General features: G+C 42.1%; 1 protein-coding gene across 1 annotated transcript; it reads right to left on the bottom strand.

Moving 5' to 3' along the window:
• Nucleotides 1-1,015: 1,015 nt before the first annotated feature.
• klhl24a (kelch-like family member 24a) lies at nt 1,016-18,735 on the bottom strand. Its single transcript, XM_076097712.1, has 8 exons — nt 18,490-18,735; nt 17,067-17,185; nt 16,121-16,965; nt 14,191-14,375; nt 10,782-10,900; nt 5,792-5,980; nt 4,383-4,571; nt 1,016-4,280 (listed from the first exon to the last, which is right to left on the bottom strand). Exons 2-8 carry the CDS (start codon nt 17,139-17,141, stop codon nt 4,080-4,082), a joined length of 1,803 nt encoding a protein of 600 aa, XP_075953827.1. The 5' UTR covers nt 17,142-17,185; nt 18,490-18,735; the 3' UTR covers nt 1,016-4,079.
• Between the last annotated feature and the right edge of the window lie 1,283 nt (nt 18,736-20,018).

Raw genomic sequence — 20,018 nt, forward strand, 5'->3', positions numbered from 1 at the left:
GAGATACTTAACACGCACCACATAGTTTCCTTGTCTGATGACTGTCAATGTACATCACTATACATGGTAGCACTAAGAACTTCTATACTATTCAAAAGTAGGTCAGTTTGTCATGTTTAGTTGAATCTACCCTTTTTATTGAGACCAGAACAATGACGTCTTCTACTGTACCCCACTTATTAGTTTGTGCATGTTTGTGGCCTTCACCAGGATGTGTGTGGGTGTGAGTATGCAGCCAATGCCAATTATCTTATCAACAAGATTAATTAGCTGACACAAACTTAGAGTCACTGTGCCCATAAGAATCTGTGAGAAGAATGTTTGTGGTTTTTAATAAACTAATCCATAAGATGGAGTATATAATCACCACATTAGACAAAACAAAAAGGCCTCATGAATGTTTATTGCAGAACGAGTTGCTAAATACCAGCTTGAAAGTGTGTGGCTGCTTTTATATGCTGTTGTCTTGTTCAACACAATGGCTCATTCAAACATCACCAATAACAGTGATTCGTCCCCTGATCAGATAAAGGATTCACCAGCCATACGGAGCAGATAGCAGACATTTTGATAAGACTTCCTATTGTATTTATTATAGTTGGTTAACAAGAAATCTGCAATGTCTTCATCGAAATCTTTAGTGTGGTTGGTGGTGCTACGGGTTCAATCATTTAGTATAACCACTTATTTTGTATCTCCCACATTTGTATGGTGTGAAGATCAATGTGCTGATACTAATTTACAGGGGAACACCCAATAATGGTTGGGTCAGCTTCATCCAGTACAAGAGCTGCTTTTCTTGTCATAGTTAAAAAAATACATATATTATCAGGAAATCTCTCATAGTTTAAAATAAAGGCTGGCATGTACTGTATATATACATACATACATAGTGTGTAGAATTTGTGTGAAGATAAAGAATGTATGTGCAATCTTAAAACTCTAAACTATGTTAACCTAATACCCTATAATATCTTTCATATTGCTTCATTCTTTAACTGACAGGTCACACGTGTAAGGATGGAAAGAAAACTTTATTGATGTTTCTCTTACAAAAGTCAACCACATTTCCACATCCTGCAGTTTACAAAAATCCGAAGCTTTCTCGCAGTTAGACAAAGAGCGTCCGAGGAGAAAGTAGTGTTAAAATATCACAACATACATACGATAAGAAAGGTTTATATAAAAATGGTACGATTTAATTCCCCACTCGTCATTCTTTTATCAAGGCACATCGGGCAGCATTCTGCAACTAACACATTAGTTAATGTTATGGGGTATTTTTGCATGCATAATCTTGGGATTGAATCTAATCCACTTTGGCTTTTATCTGCATTCACATCAAAATCTATCAATCATCTTTTAATGCTCAGCTCTTCAGGGTTTAATTCAGATCATGTCAGGTGAAATTGCAAAGGCTCCCACAACTCACCACACCAGTGAAAAGCAAAGAAAAAAAATCAATAGCAAAAACAATTATCTTATCAAAGCAAACATTGTATGAATGCTTCTACATCACGAATAATGAAAATCTTAAAATCAACATAACGTGTTATGTGTAAATACTCAGTGAAATCACAGACGCACACACACTCAAATTCTCTCTCTCTCGCTATTTATCTAACTCCCTCTAACTCTTTTGCTTTACCACATTCTTGCCCCTCAGTCTCCTCTTTTTGGCCTCCTGAGTTAACCCTGAGTGGGGCTTAGGATGTTTTCTTTACAGCCTGTAGTCCTGTTGAAGTCCTGACCAAGAACTCATCCTTCAGAGAAAACGCCTGGGGGATGGTGTAAGCCGAAATACCCCCGCCTGCTTTTGTCATTGTGACAGACAGACGGAAGGAAGCAGTTTTTGTTAGAATATCAAAGCCATAGCAGGTAGTGGCCAACAGGAGGAGCTGACAGGCCCTTTTACTGTCTCTTCCATACGTCACATGAAAGCAAAGAACATTTACTGATACAGTAAAAAAGCAACAACAACAAAAAAAGTTCTCGTAATATAATTATAAATTTAACAGGATTCTGTCAAAGTGCACAATTGGGGCTCTCAGTTATAGAAAAACTCAATATGCAACCAAATACAAGTTAAAACAAAGAAAACATATTAAAAGTTATATTCACAGCAATATCTCGAGTCTATCAACGCCTACTGTAGTAAAATGTGACTTTTACTGACCATGAGCCACATCATCCAAAATCCTTGTCATTCAGAACTCTTTACTCCCTTTGTCAGAGGTGTAGAAGTGCTACACACACCACCTGAGCTGACCAGTAAACACACACATGCACATCTGGAGGTATCTATGGTCACCCCGAGATACATCTTGTAAGTGCACAGGTGAGCGGTGCCACCATCAGAGTGAAAACTTGGGTAAACAAAAGTTACCAGTCGTGCAATGCTCACTCTAGAACTCCTTGATGAACCTCCTTGGCGCTGACACATCCAGACAGAGTCGTGAAAGTCACACACACACACACACACACACACACACACTATAACATGCACACCACTTATTCAGAGCAGTCTTTGAGTTTGATCTACAAAGGCTTCTCACGTCTGCAAAACCGCCCATAAGCCCAGTACACCAATGATCCAACATCGATATGAAATAGACACACTAAAGCTACTTATAAAACAGTAAACATCCAATTGTAAAAAAAAAGGACAAACAAGTATAACTTAAAAACAAAATGACAGTAATGAAAAATGAGCGTAATAATAATAATTAAGTGGAGCCATAATAAAGCTTAAAAGGAGACATGGAAATGTGAGGTGATGACACAGCTGGAGGATGGAAAAGGGAAACGCATACGGGAAGTGGAACTAGGTGATATGAGGAGGAAACGAGGGCAAAGCAAAAAGTGGCTATATTCCAATATTTTGGTACGGCCTCCGCTCTTAATCTCTTCTCTTAACCCTGCTCAATGTCAACGGGTGAGAGCAACGTAGAACCACTGATACTGTGGGAGAACAGCTGGCTGACTGTTTACCACATTTTTATCAGGTAATTTTTAGTGTTAAGGAAAAGAGTTTAAAAAACGGAGGACAGTACTTTTTTTAATGTTCTCTACAAGTGCTGTATGTAAATATCGGCATGGAGTGCATTGGGTTTAAGGTTAGATATCTCACCTGGCCACTCATCTGTCAGTAAAAAATAAGAGTCATACCATTTTTCTTCTGTTGGCAGTTCATTCTTGGCTCATGTGTTTTTTGTTTACATTTTTTTTGTCCTATGGCATTGTTCTTGTTCATATTTCAGCTCATCAGCAACCTAGATCTAAGGGTGAGGTCACTTTGCACAGTAATAAAAGCACAAGTACACTTAAACTGATTACCTGCTTGTAATCACTGTCATAATAAAATGTATTATTAAAAGTCAATAATGTTATTAAGAGTTTTAGCTCTGCCAGGTAGTATTACATCCATCTAATATGCAGTTAGGGAAACAAACAATTAACTGTCATTTAGAAACTTTAGTGTTTTTTCATTTGTGTAAAAATACTTTTTTATAATTAGCTTTTCATAAACCATTTACATTGGTTTCTTTCAGTAAGGTTAATGGGATGGGTTGAAAGCTCTGTGAAAAGCTAAGTAAGTGAACCATGAGTTTATAATATTGTCACCACAGATCCGTGATCCTAATGTTAATCCAATCTCCCATAACAATTTCTATCATTAATTTATTTTCCCATTATCATAATCAGTTTCTTTACTTCTGTCATATATGATCCATAACTTCCCAACCTTGTGCAGTTACTGCTAATGCAAAGCCACATCTGCCACTTCAATCCGACTTCACCCGAGCTCAGGTTACAGACAAGCCATTAGCGTCACCAACCACATTTCCACGGAAGGGCAATAACTATGGTACACAACAGCAAATGGTTCACAGCACCACAATGAGTATTGCTACACGATGCTGTGAGAAAATAAATAAGCTCAGCTACTGTGGACTGAGCAACATAATGTGCCTGTTATAAAGACGTGTGTAGTTGTGTTTGTGTTGTGCATGGGTGAAGAGCTTAAGTTTCAAAGAAAGTTAAAGTTCTTCAGTGTGTGTGTGTGTGCTTGTTTATGGTCAGGTCTTGTGGTATTTGTCATTGTAGCGGTGGATGGTTACACAGCCATGGTAGGAGATCGGCCGCGGCATGGCTGCCACTCCGGTGATGATGCCTGATGACGGGTCGTAGCACAGGATGGTGTCTGTTGCGTCGCCATTTTCCCCTCTGCCGCCAAGAATGAAGATCTTGCCGTTGCACACCGACATGCCACAGCTCTCCTGCAGGGAGAGGGACAGAAATCAGAGATTGCGGCTTCGGAGGATTCTTGTAGGTGTATTCAAACAGCCTAATCCTCAAATGATCTGCGTTTAATCTATTACCTGTTTGCTAAAGGTGTGAACCACATGTATCCAGTAGTCCTCTGCGGGGTCGTAGCAGAATATGGACTTGGTGAGACCACCGCACACATAGACCATGTTGTTGAGGGACACTGCTGTGATACAGCGCTTGGCGATGGGGATGTTGGCCCGCAGCAACCAAGTGTTCGTCTCCGGGTCATAGCACTGGACCTGACATACAGTTACATGCAGTTAGTTAGTTGTGTTATTGTGGTAGAAGAAAGAAGACAATAGACTCCATGTGGTGGGAAAATAGTTGTTGAATAGAAAAAAATATGTAGCTCTTCTTACTGGCTGTTCTGTGGGCTGACTTTAGCTTCACTGTGTGGTTTTGCATACAATCCAAGCATTCTCTCACCCACATCTATTTAAAATAGCCTCCTTCCAAACAGTGTCGTCTCTTGACTGCAGACAAGGACCTTTAGAATCAATGCGGATGCTGTCTTTAGGAGACTCCAGAGATAATAGCGCTAAGAAATTGGAACCAGCACGAACTCTAGTCCTTTTTGGCCCCGTTGACCCAGGTAGAAATAGTCAGCCATGCTGGGTTAACTCTTATCAGAATGCCTCTCTTCCTGTAGTACGTGTTTTCTAGCCTGCATGGATATTGACAAAGCATACCAGCTATTCCATGGAGGAAAAATGCTTCTACTGAAGTTTGAGTTCCAGCGATTGACAAAGCATACCAGCTATTCCATGGAGGAAAAACGCTTCTACTGAAGTTTGAGTTCCAGCGAATGACAATGTCTCTTTGTTTACTATGGCTGACGTAATTTCCAGGGTAGCCTGTCGAGTCCTGATTGAACATGTTTCCTCCTCTATTCTTGGTGAATCAGGAAGCATTTCAGTATTTTATAAAGGACAATTGCTTCTTTCAAGCATAGGCCATAACAGTAGACTTTACTTTGTTTCTTCTGTTGGCAGTAGAAAGGAGCATAAGCTCTATTAATGTCCATTCATCATTCATCTAAAATATATAATCATGCAAAGACTGTGAACTAGCACATACTATAAACGTATAATAAATGTTCCCAATATCTTTTCCTAAGAAGGTTTGACCAGAAACATATCCTACATTTTACACAGAGCTTCTTCTTTTCTATGTTTTTATATTATTAACGCAAACAAGAAACTTAAGCTTGTAATTTATGAGCCTATCTAAGGACAGACTCATTTAAATGAATACCTCTGTTGAAACCGACAAGTCGAGTCATTGTTCAGACAACCCACTGAAAAGTCTGCTTTGAAAAAAAATTTCAAATGTTTAGCACGTCCCTTGCGTTTTCAAAGGTATAATCACTGAAAACTAGTTATCTGAGACAAAAGCCCCCCCCTGCTTTCATCACTATGTGCTAAGTATGTGGTTCGGGGTGCACACATCTGTTTCCCACCTTGTCTGAACAGGTGTCATCATCAGGCCCTCCTCCTATGACAAAGAGCTTGCCAGCACAGCTGGCCACGGCCGGAGAGCTGACCGCCTCTTTCATGGGAGCCACTTCTTTCCAGCGGTTAGAGAAGGAGTCATAGCACTCCACACTGCTCAGGCGGCTCTGCCCATCATAGCCACCAACCGCGTAGACCTTAGGGAAAGACACACACACACGTATTTGGATAAGAGGAGTTGAGATTAGCACCTTGGAACAACTGTGACGTGCGCCACACACGTCTTACACAGAGCATGTACACAGAAACACATACACATAAGATGTATGTTTGTATTCAAGCTGACTAGTTCAGGAGTATGAACACTACTTCAGTACTTAGAGAACCAGTCTATCAGGAGCAGGTGAAAGATGACGAACTGATGTGAACAAGCAACATTGTCTCTGTCCTCGCTGTTCTTATATCTGTGAACACGGCTCTGGAACATTGGACTGGTGTCATAATACACTGGGCAGTAGGTTAAACTGGAAAAAGAACGTTTTTGTATTCAAGAAAGCTCAGTCAAGACTATTTGCCTTGAGGAAGCTTGGATCCTTTGATATCAGCAACAAGCTTCTTCATGATTTTTTTTAATCAGGGAATCTTAAGTGGTGTTCTCTATTATGCTGTGCTCTGCTGGGGGGGGCAGCATCACTTCACAGGCTTAAAAACAGGATCAATGAGATGATCAGAAAGGCTGGCTCAGTGATTGGCCTTACTTAAGGTCGCTGTAGGAAAGAGAACAAGCGGCAAATTGAAATCAGTCCTCAGTGTCCTACTGAAAGTCTCAGAGGGTCTTTTGTTCCAGCAGCGGTCATATTTTTTAATGAACACTTTTAGACTTGGTCTTTAGATGTCGCATCGTTCAGCTGCTAATCATGCCTTAAGTGGCTCTTAAGTTGAGTTATTTAATTGTTATGTACTGTGAATGTAATGCCTGTGTTGTTTGTCTGTATGAGTTGATTTGGCAGCAAATGAGTGACCCCATTGGGAATTAATAGAGATTTTTAAATGTATCTAATCTTATCAAAATCTGTTAATTCCCTTTATAATTTACAATTGAAAATACTATCATCAGTCAATAGATTTTATGTCCAACGTTAAATTCTGTCCCACACCATTTTCTTGATAATTAAATGATTCACTAACAATAACAAAAACATAAACCTTACTGGAAGCTAAAGCATTACTGACTGGAGAATTTTGTTGACATAAGATATGCACTGTGGTTACACATACTACGCTTATGGAGCGCAATGATTGGCAAAATAAGAAAAAATAATTGGGAACATGAGGAATGAAGAGTGTTAAAAAGCTGGTGGAAGGTACAGATTGATGGTTAATTTCTATTTCCTCAATAACTGAAAGGATATCATGTGTCAAGAATACATTACTGGTTATAGGAACACAGCATTACTCATCAACAGAAAACCCTCGGGCTGTTCCTGTCTCCACACAAAATCTGAAGCGTAAACAAGAAAGAGGAGAGAGAGGGAAGGGGGAGAGAGAGAGAGAGAGAGAGAGAGAGAGAGAGAGGGAAAAATAGGGAACATAAAGATGGAAGTGGATGCAAATATTTGCATCAAACACCTGGGCTAATTGACAGTACTACCACCTTTTTAACTGACAAGTTGAAACAGAGAAAAATAACTTGCTCACTCTTGCTCTAACAACTCAGGTGGTGGTTTCAAAATATTGCTGTCTCTGTGTTTTTAATGACAACAACAGGTAAATGTAGCCTATTTTGGTGGGGGCAGTTTATTCTGCGAGTTTAAACTTAAAACTATCGGCACGTAGACCAACTGAAATTTGTATATTTTCATACTATAATGTTGAAGCAGCTGATAATCGTTACTACACACCTCTAAGGTTTCGGGACTGCATCCTGCACAGTTGTGACACTATCACGGTGACAGACAGACACAGTAGGTGTCTCCAGGAGAACATTTTGTCACGATGCAGCCCTCTTTTCTTTTCGCCCTCACCACTCTGCAGACTCTCAATAAAACCCCCCACATGGTTTGGATACACCGTGAAGGTGTGCTCCGTGATGGTAGCACATACATTATACTGACTCAGGGTATGTGGCAGTCACATAAACACCAAGTCAAACATGATTCATGACTATCTGAGCACACACTTGCTAACAACCAAACAAGCACATTCGCAACTTATTTTATGACCGCTGGCAACAAACACTGGCAACGGCTGCATGATTAACTGTCTTTAACATGCAAATTAGGGGAGAAGTAGTGACCATGACAGAAACACAGAGGACTTCAAGGGGGAAATATAATTTACAAGCATAGAACAATAGAGACAAAGAAAGAGAGAACCGCACCGTGAGAGAGACAAAGAGAGAGCTAGAGGGCGAAACATTAGCATAGATGAGAGCAGCCGTCACCAAGTGCAGCCACAACAGGGAGAGGAAAACAAATGGTGACCTATTTTTGCTTCTACTAAGGAAACACAACCAGTCCAACAGGACATCACACAATACAGCGTGTTCTTGTATTTCTATGCCTGCATGATCCACTTGTGTGCGTGTGTGTAGTAAATGGAAGGTCTGCACAATTATAGGTATTACGTGGGCGTACGTACGTGTGCGTACGTACGTGTGCCACTGAAAAGATTTCTGGTTTGTCAACTGAACATGCAAATTGTTTGAGTAGTGAGTTAGTGCAAGTCATGTGTAAGCATGAGCGTGCATACATGCTTATTACACAGGCTTGCTTACTAAACTCAGCCCTGCTGCTCATCAAATGGGGGGAAATTACAGGCAGAACGAGGACATGACAGAGGAGGAGGGGTAACTGAATTCTGAGGAAAATTAAAAAAAAAACAACAACACAGGTATAGATCTTAAAAGAGACAGAAGATATAAAAATATATGAGGAAATGAGACGTGATAAAGACCTGAAGTTCTGAAGGAGAATGACAAGACAAAGAAGATCAGGCACAAAATAAAGATAAGTTACAACAAAAAGAAATTCTCTGTAAAACAGACAAAGACAGAGAGAAGAAAATATGAGAAGGGGAAGACAAACCCACATGTGTGGGACAGAAAGAGGAAGTGGTTGCAGACAATAGCCTCTTCTGGGATTTAATATCTCAGAGGAATGCGTTTTTCAAGAAAGGACGAAACCTGTGTTTGTGCTTATACCATGAAGCACTACATGTGTATTATTGCTTATGTGTTGTGTGGGATGCCTGACCAGTTCAACCTCTAAGATAGCGGGCCTTGGACGCAAGTATAGTATTATTGTTCTATAACTTTTAGAGTCAAGTTAAATTACCTATTTCGGTCCATCTTGTTTTCACTATAACTGGATGCATGACTCACTTTGGATTCAATTACTGACTTTTACAGCCAGAGTGAGACCCTCCAGCTGATTACATCACTGTTGTGGAGGACCTCTGTGTAGTTTGAATGCATGCATGTGTGTTTGTTTGTTTCTGTGGCAAGGCAACTAAGCACTTTGATTGTTGTTTGAAAATCATAGAAAATCCAACACAGATTTGCCACAAGCAGAGCTTTAAAACAATGTAATGTTTGTCAGAAATGCTGAAGATGAGTCAGGCCCTTCCTGACAAAGTAAACAAAGCAGAGTTTTAGCCCAAAGCATTCCAAGAATACTTGTACTTGTGTCCATGTTCTTTATGTGTGCATACAAACGCAAGTTATACACATGATGTCTGAAGCACACACTTGAGTTTGTGAGTGGTGTGTTAGGGGAGTCCTCTCTGTTTATGCTCGGCCTGCTTCAACCAAGACAACTCATGGACGTTCTTCTTTACACAACTCTCATAACAGATAATTACAGTTGAGAAACCTCTCGTGAGGAACGCGATCAACGACACAGATCAACGACTTTTTGCATTAAGACGGTCTTTACATCCACAAATGCGAAAAAAATAAGTAAATGCTGTGCAATGAAGACAGACTACACTTTCTAGTTTAAGAACATTTCCAAACAAACCATGTGGTAAAAAAACATTTCACAAATTAGAATATAGCTATTCGATCTCAGGATAGTTTTTCTTTACGTACTGAATATATTTACAGAGCTAAATTTGCAACGTATGCGAACCAAGTGTGTGTTTACAGGCTTATTAGGGATTCTCACAGCTATGTATGTATGGCCACTCCAGGCTAATGTGAGACATGATATGGGCAGGTGGACTAAGCTAGTCCTCAACTTGGAAGTGTGAGGTGCTAGCACATGTCCATTAAACTCCTATTGCCCTCTAACAAGAATGTCCACCTGGCCTTCCCAGACACTGTAAATAGTAACAGCTCAAGAGTAGAGGCAGTGATCGAGGAGTGAAGCTTTTTCCATGTGTTGGGTATTTAATGAGTGAATCAGCTGCACTGTTCCAGTAGCTGAGGAACTTATATGCCACTTTTAAATAAAGGCAAACTTCCTTCTCTCTGCTGAATCTGCGCGTATGTTTCCAGTATGTGTGAGACGAGCTGGCACCAGTCGTCTACAAACCCTGGGGCAACAAAAGGATGTGTCACACACACGCACATTAAATGATATTGCTCCTTGTCACAGGGTGGCCTAATAGACCAACATGGAGGATCACTGATAAGCAGATTTTCCTGGGGCAATGAACTGGTGCTTCGTTGAAAGTGTATGTGCTGGATTTGTACTTGTGGAGTAGCAGCAGAGCCACGCGTGTAGCCTCAGTAGCTGAACTGTAGGAAATTGATCTTGGAAAACCGAATTTACTGCTCGTAGCGATTATAGCTCCAGAGTCGCTCTATATCACAGAGTAATGGAAAAACGTTAACATGGTTACTTTGGGGTACGACACAGATCTAGAGTTGTGAGGGTGCCATCAATGAGTGGCATCTGGCACTGCACATAAATCAACTCCTACATCAGATGCATCTACGGTGCATGCATCCCAATGCAGATTATGCATAAATCTGGCTTGATGCTCCCTCCTTACCTTCCCCAGAAGGACGCCCATCTTGTGTCTCCAGCGGCCTTTGTTAAGAGAAGCCACTCTGATCCACAGGTTGAGCTGGGAGTTATACATCCACACGTCCCTGCTGTTGATACGGCCACCTAAAAGCACCAAGGGACAAACATGCCGGACAACAGTTCATATTCAAGACAATAGAACTTTAAGACAATTTTGGGCACAATATATTTAGCGCCGGACAAGTCATTTTGTTATTGCTGTTGTTTGTCATTGAGCTGATCTGTTGTAAATGAAAAGATTAAAAATAAACCAGAGCTGCTCTCAGTGTTCAGCCAGCTTTGTGTGTTTATGTCAAAGTAATGCTTTATCTGCTTACTGGGGCAGAGTTGTAAGTGTCTTATCTGACTTTGACCTGAGTCTTGAGAGTAAATAAAAGGTTTCCTCACATACTTGCACGCGCACGCGCACACACACACACACACACACACACAGTATCATTATGAGTGCACAGGTGTTGACCATCCTTTATTTGAATTATTTATATAGCAAACACACCATGATCAAGTATATTTTGCAGCTGATGGAGCTACAGTATGACTAATACTCCTGGTGTCTAATCTGTCGTTTCTGAGCAAACATGGAATTTTACAAGGATGTAGGGAAAAATAACAGGTTACAGTGTGATCCTGGCATATTTTAACAAGCCCCGACATGTACCCTCCCTCTCTCTCAATAACCCCCCCACCAATAAATACACACACACACACAGGGAGGGAAAATCCAAAGTAATCTTTTAAGAATACAATGGCTGGCACAAGCTAACTTGTTAGCATGGAGGCTAGAAAAAGATCTGATGAAATGTAGGTTAACCAATCAAAACTCATGAAATTTTTTTTTGGTTAAAAAGGGAAAATGTAACATTATCTAAAAGACATGTTGTGGCCACTGCACTGTTATTAGATTCGGTGGCAGTTATCTGCTGGCTTTTATCCATCAATGGGTCCAGAAGAAGTACTGGCTATCAGGCTCATGTTTCATCCTAATAAAAAAATCACTCACCTCCTTGCAAAGGCCATATATTTTAATAAATAATAATAATATAATGTAATTAATGTTCAGGCGTCTGTGTTTAGGAAGTTAGTCATAGTATGTGTCTGCTCGCTAATCAGCTGGATAGTGAACGAGCCAGAGAGTCTGCTGCCCCTGAGGCATGTAGGAAACACGTTGACGGAGGACGAACCATTTGAAAGAGAGCCTTGCAAACCTAAAAAAATATATTTAGAAGGCGTTCTTTTCTCACCAAAACAGTCCGACTGGCTCAGATGGGGAGGACCACTGCTGCAAATAATTGCTCTTAAAGAACGAAAGGCGGCGACTTTGGAATGTCCAGATATGACAGCTCTATGAGAGTTATGCATTGCTTAAAGTGATACGCAGTTTGATTGCTAATGCAAACTAGTTTAGTGTGTTATAACATTCCTGTTGTCTGAAAAGGCAAATGAGAGAAGTCAGGCTACTTGTGACTATGACGTGCACCCCTCCCTAATGTGTGAGCCAAGCGCATGTGTTTTCTGCTCATTAGGTGACAAGATATTGTCCAAATGTGTAGCAAATCCTGTTGTCGAAAATAACGTATCGATAACGAATATTTGAAATTTCTTCAATATAAATTTTTCCGCAGTATTGATAGACGGGCACCAGCTGAGCTTTCTGCTCTCCCTTCTCTCCGACAGAGAGTTGACACACGCACTGCTATTAATTCTTTGATAAAAATCGAATTTTTATGCCTTAAATGTGTCAATTTGACACTGTTGTACTAAAAATGGTATTGAACATCAATATTTTTCAAGGTATTGTTTCGAAGTGAGATATTCAAGTATTGTGACAACGCTAGTAGCAAACAGCCTCATGTACTCCTGAACTCAAAGCATGCTCACTGTGGGTCTGACAAAGAAGCTGATTACAATGCTACGGAGGTGAGAAAGTCAGTGGTTGCCAAAGTCCCCGTCCTTGTTCTCAGGGGTTTTCTATACTCAATTGAGCCACATCCTATTCAAGACCACAGCTAACTGCAACTGTGCTGTGAGACTGGAGGCCCTCCAAGGTATTTGCACCAGTCCCCAGTGTGAGGCGAGGGGCAGACAGACGGACAGAATGAGGTATGTGTGGGAATGTAATTGAGAGAGTAGCCGATTAAAAACGGGGATTAAATGTTTCAAGTCAGAAGACCAAGTGAGGCAATGAAGACCACAATATGCTATGAAGCAGTAGTGTGTGTGAATGTGTGTGAGACAGAAAGACGAGGGGGAGGGGCATGTTCACATTTTCCGGCAGCGCTTGAGAGGAGAATGATAGCCAACACGTGAGAACTTGGCACAGTGAGAGCGTTAGAAAAAAAAAAAGCAAAACACTGCAACACTGTTTGCTGAAGCGAGGGAACGTTTCCCTAAATCTCCTTCTTCCCTTTTTTCTCTTCTCTATATCTTTTTCTTAACTGCCGCGTTGTCCGGTAATGTTTTGCAGCTCATCAACATGTTTGAGCATTCACGGTCCCCACAGGCACATTTGGACTTCTGACAATTCATATTCTTGGAAACAATTTCCCCCCCCAAAAAAGTATGAAAACTCTCCAGCTCCATGCCCTCTAGCCAACAACCATATAAGAACTGCAGCACACATGTTTATATCAATGTTTGGCTTCAGCAGCTACCTTTACCCTGACCTCATCAGTTCAGATGAAAGATGTATTACTGATGTTTTGTTTTATCCAGATCTTCTTTTTTTTTTACACAAAACAAGGCTTACGCCACACTTGGCCCAAGAGTCAAAAATACAACAGCATTGCCAAGAGGCAATGAGAGTAATGATATCTCAGATTCAGATTGATTACAAGCTAATCACATCACAACATGTTGGTGGAGTCTAAAATCTAAAAGGGATGTCAGATTGTTGCATACACAATATCCTAGAAGGCTGCTGAACCGTTGCAAAAGGTGGTGACCCCGATGACTGACCAATAGCGAGAGAGAGAGAGAGGGGCTGAGCCGGCCAATGAAGGCCTTTCTCAGCACTGAGCGTGCGTCCAGATGTTGCTCTCATATTTTCCTTCAACTCAAACAGGCTGTCGCTGTAAAAATAACAGTGGGCGAGTAGCCATCGTGGCCTTTTCCTGCCATTCCACTAGGGGATTAGACGGCAAGCCGAGCCAAGAAAGACACTGAACATGTCCCTGAGTGTACTTGTGGATGTATATTTTGGGGGTATGGGGTTACTGTTATTAAGAGAAACTGAATTTTGCAACAACCCTGATCACATTGCGTGTAACCACATAAAAGGTTGTTGTAATAGAATTTGTGCCAATTTCAGTTATTCATTAATAAAGTCAAGATAAAAGACAACATGTGAGGAAAGTAGTATTTTGCAGGGGTCTTACCTGACACCAGAATGTCATTGCGGAGGGCGCAGACAGCATACTCTGACTTGGTGAACTCGGGTAGTTTGGCCAGTGACTTCCACTCTCCTGTGACGGGTTCATAGCATTCAGTGTAGGGCAGGTTGAAGCCCCCCACCCTCTCGCAACCCCCCACCACCACGATCACCTCAGAGTAGCCAGTCGAACTGTAGAAAAAGGGGGGGAGCAGACAAGATAAGTCAGAGGGAGGGAAACATTTAGAGATGGAGTGGAAATAACAACAACAGCTGAGGCTATTATGAAAACACAAAACACAACACCAGCATGTGAGAATTAAAAGGGTCCGTACAAGAATGTGGAAATTACAGGCATGGTATCTAATTAAAACACACCACGTCTGTAGGCCCAAACAAAAGGTTATGAAGACATACAAACATACACATGTCAGCACTTTGAGAGATTTCTAATTACACACGGCAGAAATTTGTGCCAGGGCAGGAACAGAGACGCGGTTTCCACAGGAATGGCTTCACTTATCTCGAAGGCAAAGTTCAGTTTAGAATGAAAGTATCAATCAATACAAGAAAAACACACTTGGGGATAGACCGAGGCTGAATTTCCATGATCACAACGCTTTCCTATTTGGCTGTTCAGCACATGCCGTGGGTATGAGCACATTTCCTAGGGGGAGCTAATCAACTACAGCTTCTCTTCTTATTGTGCTATTCTAAAATACTGATGCAGGATAAACACTACCAGTGGTTTATCTATAATAAAATAAAATCCAGTACATTCTGGATACCGATGTAAACATGTCTCTGTCTGTTTACTCAGTATGTGATATAGGTCCGATGCAGGTGGGAGATTCGAGCTGTTTCATGTGCTTGTATACACAAGACAGTCAAGCCCAGGAGCATTACAGCTTAATATGTGCGCGTGCGTGTGTGTGTGTGTGTGTGCAATTAATTATATTCTAGAGGCTTATCAAGAGACAAAAGGGGCAGGTGTAGACACAAGAAGGGGAGGACCAGGCATCTGTCTCGAGCATTCGGCCCTCAGGGCAAACAAAGCTGACTGCGCAGACACTAACTGTCTGATGAGCTTGCTGATCTGGACAGATCTGCCTGGATACTGACACAATACACCTCAAATACAGGCCACACGGCCTTAATAACCGACAACTGGCACCGTTGAAAGTTGTTCCGACACACAAAGGCAGCTGCACTGCTGTTTGTTGTGCGGCAGGCTGTCATATGGGCCCGTTTTGTATCTCATTTATACGCTTTCAGTCAGTGCCAGCTTTTGTCCTTAGTCAAACACCACATTGTCCCATCCGAGTTGGCACTCTTCAAACTAAAATACAGAAATAAAGGAACATTTGGAACACAGGTTTAAAAAAAAAAAAAGTGAACAGGTGCTCATGCTGATAACAAGACTCAATATTTCATGATTGCCATTTCTTGCATCGCATCATTTTTTTTTTCTTCTTTCCAGCCAACCAGTCTGTGTAGGAACATGCCCTGCCTCCCTCATTATCATTTCCATTTCCAAATAAGTAAACACAACACCGCTCACTCAATGACACACACTCTGTCTGTTCAGTACAATAACACTCCCTATCTCTCTCGCGCACACGCACAGACGCAACAACAACACTTCAGGGGTCACAAAGTTCCTGCGTGAGTTGTAACCTTTAGCGATACAAAGTGGAGTTCAAGATCAATGAACTGCTTTAAAAAGACATGTGTTGCTGTTTTTTGTCATCACAGTGTAAGAGGTGTTTTTAAGCCAACAAGACAAATCGACTGTCAGAAAAAAAAATCAGACTAATAAGTCATACTTCCCACAAAAATATGTTGTCTAATAATCAGTGTCTGTGTTCCTTTTGCAGATAATATCTATTATTTTCTGCCGCCGTCCTTCATAACTAGTCGGTCAACATTTCAGTTACCTGCGTGGACGAGTTCTGGGTGACATCATTTCATTTCCGAGCACGTGGTAGCGCCTCGCCTCGTGGAGAAGCTGGTAGCACTCTGGAGCATTCTGGATGAGCTGGTCTCCCTCCACCGTCTGGACAAAGTAGTTGGGGTGCAAAAGGGGCAGACGCACATTGTGTAGCAGGGCCTTCAGCATGGGCTTCCTTTGCTCCACACTGTGGTACACCCATCTCATCACCGCCTCGAACACCACCTCCTCCTTGCCGATGGACAGCTCATCGCTGCCGGTGTATTCTTCCAGCTCCTCTTTGCGTAGAGCGAGGAACTCTTCGTGCTCAGCCACCTCGGAGAAGTTGGCCAGGGCGTAAGTGCGGCAGCGGCTGGCCAGTTGCTTCAGGGCGTGGGCGTCTGCGAAGTGCTGGATGCCCAGGCAGTTGCAAGGGTCCAGCTGGTCCTCCAGGAACTTGGCGCAGGCGTCGCGCAGCGTGTAGATCTGGAAGAGGCTGGAGGTCTCGAAGAGGAACTGGACGTTGTCTGTGGTGATCTTGGCGCGGCCGGTGTAGACGTAGGAGAGGAAGGACTCCATCGCCTCGGCCAGGATGCCGTTGATCTCGACGAGCATCTCGCGGCTCTCGCGGTGATCGTTGCAGAACATGGCTCTGAAGTAGGAGGAGCAGGCCGAAAGCACGGCGCGATGGCAGGGGAACTCACGGCCCTGCACACTGATGACCACATCGGTGAACAGGCGGCAGTCGCGGAACTCATTGAAGACCTGCAGGATGCCGTCTGAGTGGGATGAGCCGGAACAGAAGTCCAAGACGTCCTGGCTGGCTAACGTTTTGGAGTCAACCTCAAACACCTGAGGAGACAACAAACATGTATTAAGGTTGTTGTTTTTGACAATTTGGGACTCAAGTCAGTTGAGACAAAAGCTGCAAGATGGAAAGCGTTTGCGAGCACCTTGCGTTTGACAGCCGGCGAGTCTTTGATCCCAGACTCCTCCCTGATCATCCTTCTGCCCAGAATCAACACCATGGCTGCCACCTTCAACGTAGACCTTCTCTAAACTTCAAGATGACCTGAGGATGGAGAGCAGGCAGTTCAGTATCATTACAAAAACAACAACATTTCCATTGATATTATTATTATCATGGCATCCTATCAGATAGGTAGGAGGGGTTAGCCAGCAACCTAATTGGATCACTGTAAGCACAAATTGAGAACATTCACCACGGACCAACAATACACTCACAGAGCAAAGCCACAAAGCCACAAAGCCACACAGCATGTGTGCAGAAGTGGGAGAAAGCACGCGAGTTCTCGCAAATAGTTTTCTGCACACGGGGGAGTGGTAAGATGTCTTGTATCACGGATTAATTAAAGTAGCTTGAAGGAATGAAACCTGCTCATCACTGCTGCCAAACGGTTGTGCCCTGCAGCACATTGCAATGCACGAGATGGAAGATGATAAAGAGACACAGGCGGGAGAGAGGTTGATGCCAACCGTACACATCTGTAGTCAGGTTGTTTTGAAACAGAGCGAGGAAATGGATATCAGACAGCGCATAATCTCTGTTTGAACAACGAGTGCAAAGTCAGTGACCTTGAGTCATATTCTTTGTTTTATTTAAAGCCGCAGTCTGACGACATTTGTGTATTTAAGGCAAACAAGTTCCCTGTGAGGTATACTTTGTTCACATCAACAAAGACGGTGTGTGTATTAAGACACATTAAAACATGAAGACATCATATTAAACATAGAACTGTTTTATCTATGGTCATACTGTCTGTGTTAAAAATGTCAGGTCTGGCTTTTCCTCCTGTGAGGTCATTTATCTCAGGTTATTTTTAACTGTGGCTCAGACTCAAACCTATTGTGCGTTATTTGCCTGCAGCAGCGCCTCCTTGAAGTCATGTAAGGTTAGACCAGAGGACAGGTTTAGCCAGAGGTGTCTGACACAGAGGGATTAACATTGTGACTAATACCCACTGAGGAGTGAAATTAAATATAAAACAAAAAAAGCAGATTTGATTGTGCTGTGTACTGTTATTTAGTTAAAATGAAGAAAAAAAACATGAAATGGCATAACATCCCAGTATTTAAGTATTAATTACAGACAATCATGTAAGATATATGTGTGCTATGTGGTGCCAGGTCACTGAAAGGAGAGAAAACACTGTAGTTTCGGTTAATTAGACAAAGGAGACTTCCTCGTGCCGACCGTTAGCCCTTGACAACATACTAACATAAACACCAGCTTAACAGTTGCTTAACTCAACATATTGTGACAAAATTCAACAGGAAAGCAAGAAATAATGACAAACTCAGATCTCATAAACTCGCTAACAACATCCTTTGTTATAGACAAAACGTGTTACTTACGCAGACGTTTCCAGATGAAGCTTCCTCTTCTCTTGACAGTGGACACAAAAACAAGTATGGACGAAAATAGATCTAATCCTGAAATAGTTTATCGATATATGTCACGATGTCTGCCCTCGTATAGTTATGGAAAGCAAAGAAGGCTGTTACGTAGCCGGGACATTTTGACTTTTAGGAGATGGCAAAAACAGAGAGCTCCAACAAGCTAACAGTAAACACAGAACCCATATATACTTGTCAGCCGAAAAAAACAAAAACATCCCACTGCACCCACTCAGCTGGTGCTGCTAGTGCATCATGGGAAATTGAGTTCTAGTGATTGTTGTCGCAGACGTTTTGCCCCAATGAGAAACAACACTTCCCGAGCGCCACTGGTCCTCCACGTGGCCGTCCTTTGTTTGCAAACAAACTTTCGGTGGAGAAAAAAAGTTCACAACAAGAAGGAACAGCGGTTGAGCAACACACGCGAAGCAGTCAGCGCTATGGCGTAACTCATATTAACACGTAGAGGACAGTTAGTGCGATGGTATTAACCATACATTCTATAGACACACGTCATTAAATACACATTACTACTATTATATGTACAAATATGTTATATGTATACACGTATATGTTACATCGATTCAACGGCAAAACAAACCACACGAAGTATTATGTGCCGAACAAAAAACAGCTGGAATGTGATCCCGGGGACACGTGGAAATACACAGGTTGAAACGAGGCACGCAACGTTCTTTTCAGGTGAGGGAGGGAATTTAGTTGGAACAAAGGATGTCACAACTTCTTTACTCTGTTGCAAAATATTTCTGAGAGCTCCCATCTGGATTCCCTGGAAGTGTCCACGATGTTGTGAGCGTGTAGTAGTACTGGGGGGTGGGGGGGGGGGGATTGTACCCTTTACCCATCATACGAACAGTATGTCAGTTAAAGTTACTGTCTGTGCATACTTTGAAATGTACACACAGGTGTTTTACTCACTGGGCGACCACCATTGTACAGGCATACTACCATTAATGTGGAGCAGTGACCTCTGAGGTCATACAGGTAGGCTACACCATCAGCAAAACACACTCACTGGAACATCCAGAAGTTGAGACACATCAACAACTCAGCGACCATCTTCAGGAAACAGATGGACACAGCCGAGCTTAGGAGAGAATACTGCAAAAGGAGGTTGTTGTGCCCCCCCCCGGGGCCCTGCTGTTCAAGTTCACCAGGACAAAACCATGTAATCAGAGAAGACCGCGAGGAAGATAAGCAGGGCAAGCGACACTGCCAAGTGCAGCCATGTCCACGGAAAAGCAGTTGTATCAGTCAACAAAGAAAAGTATCTGGTATGTTGTATAATTAGAGCTGTGCCATGAAAATTGATAGAAAAATGGCAAACAGTAGAACATGTGATATTTGTTCAGATGTGATCCAGATGCAGTAGGAAGGCAACAGTGAGCACCGGGACACGTGTTACCAAGCAAACACAGGACAGAGCAGTGACGCAGTGGACAGACAAATGTGTCCCTCTGCTGTTG

This window comes from Anarhichas minor, unplaced genomic scaffold (assembly GCF_050575085.1).
Source record: "Anarhichas minor isolate MPS153535 unplaced genomic scaffold, ASM5057508v1 ptg000024l, whole genome shotgun sequence".
NCBI classification, from domain to species: domain Eukaryota; kingdom Metazoa; phylum Chordata; class Actinopteri; order Perciformes; family Anarhichadidae; genus Anarhichas; species Anarhichas minor.

Bases quoted from the DNA above. Each gene is read 5' to 3' on its own strand.
- klhl24a (XM_076097712.1), bottom strand. From the start codon at position 17,141: ATGGTGTTGATTCTGGGCAGAAGGATGATCAGGGAGGAGTCTGGGATC. The intron at 16,966-17,066 runs GTGCTCGCAAAC...TTGTCTCCTCAG, and splicing joins CGCCGGCTGTCAAACGCAAG to GTGTTTGAGGTTGACTCCAA. The intron at 4,281-4,382 runs GTAATAGATTAA...CTCTCCCTGCAG, and splicing joins TTCACACCTTTAGCAAACAG to GAGAGCTGTGGCATGTCGGT.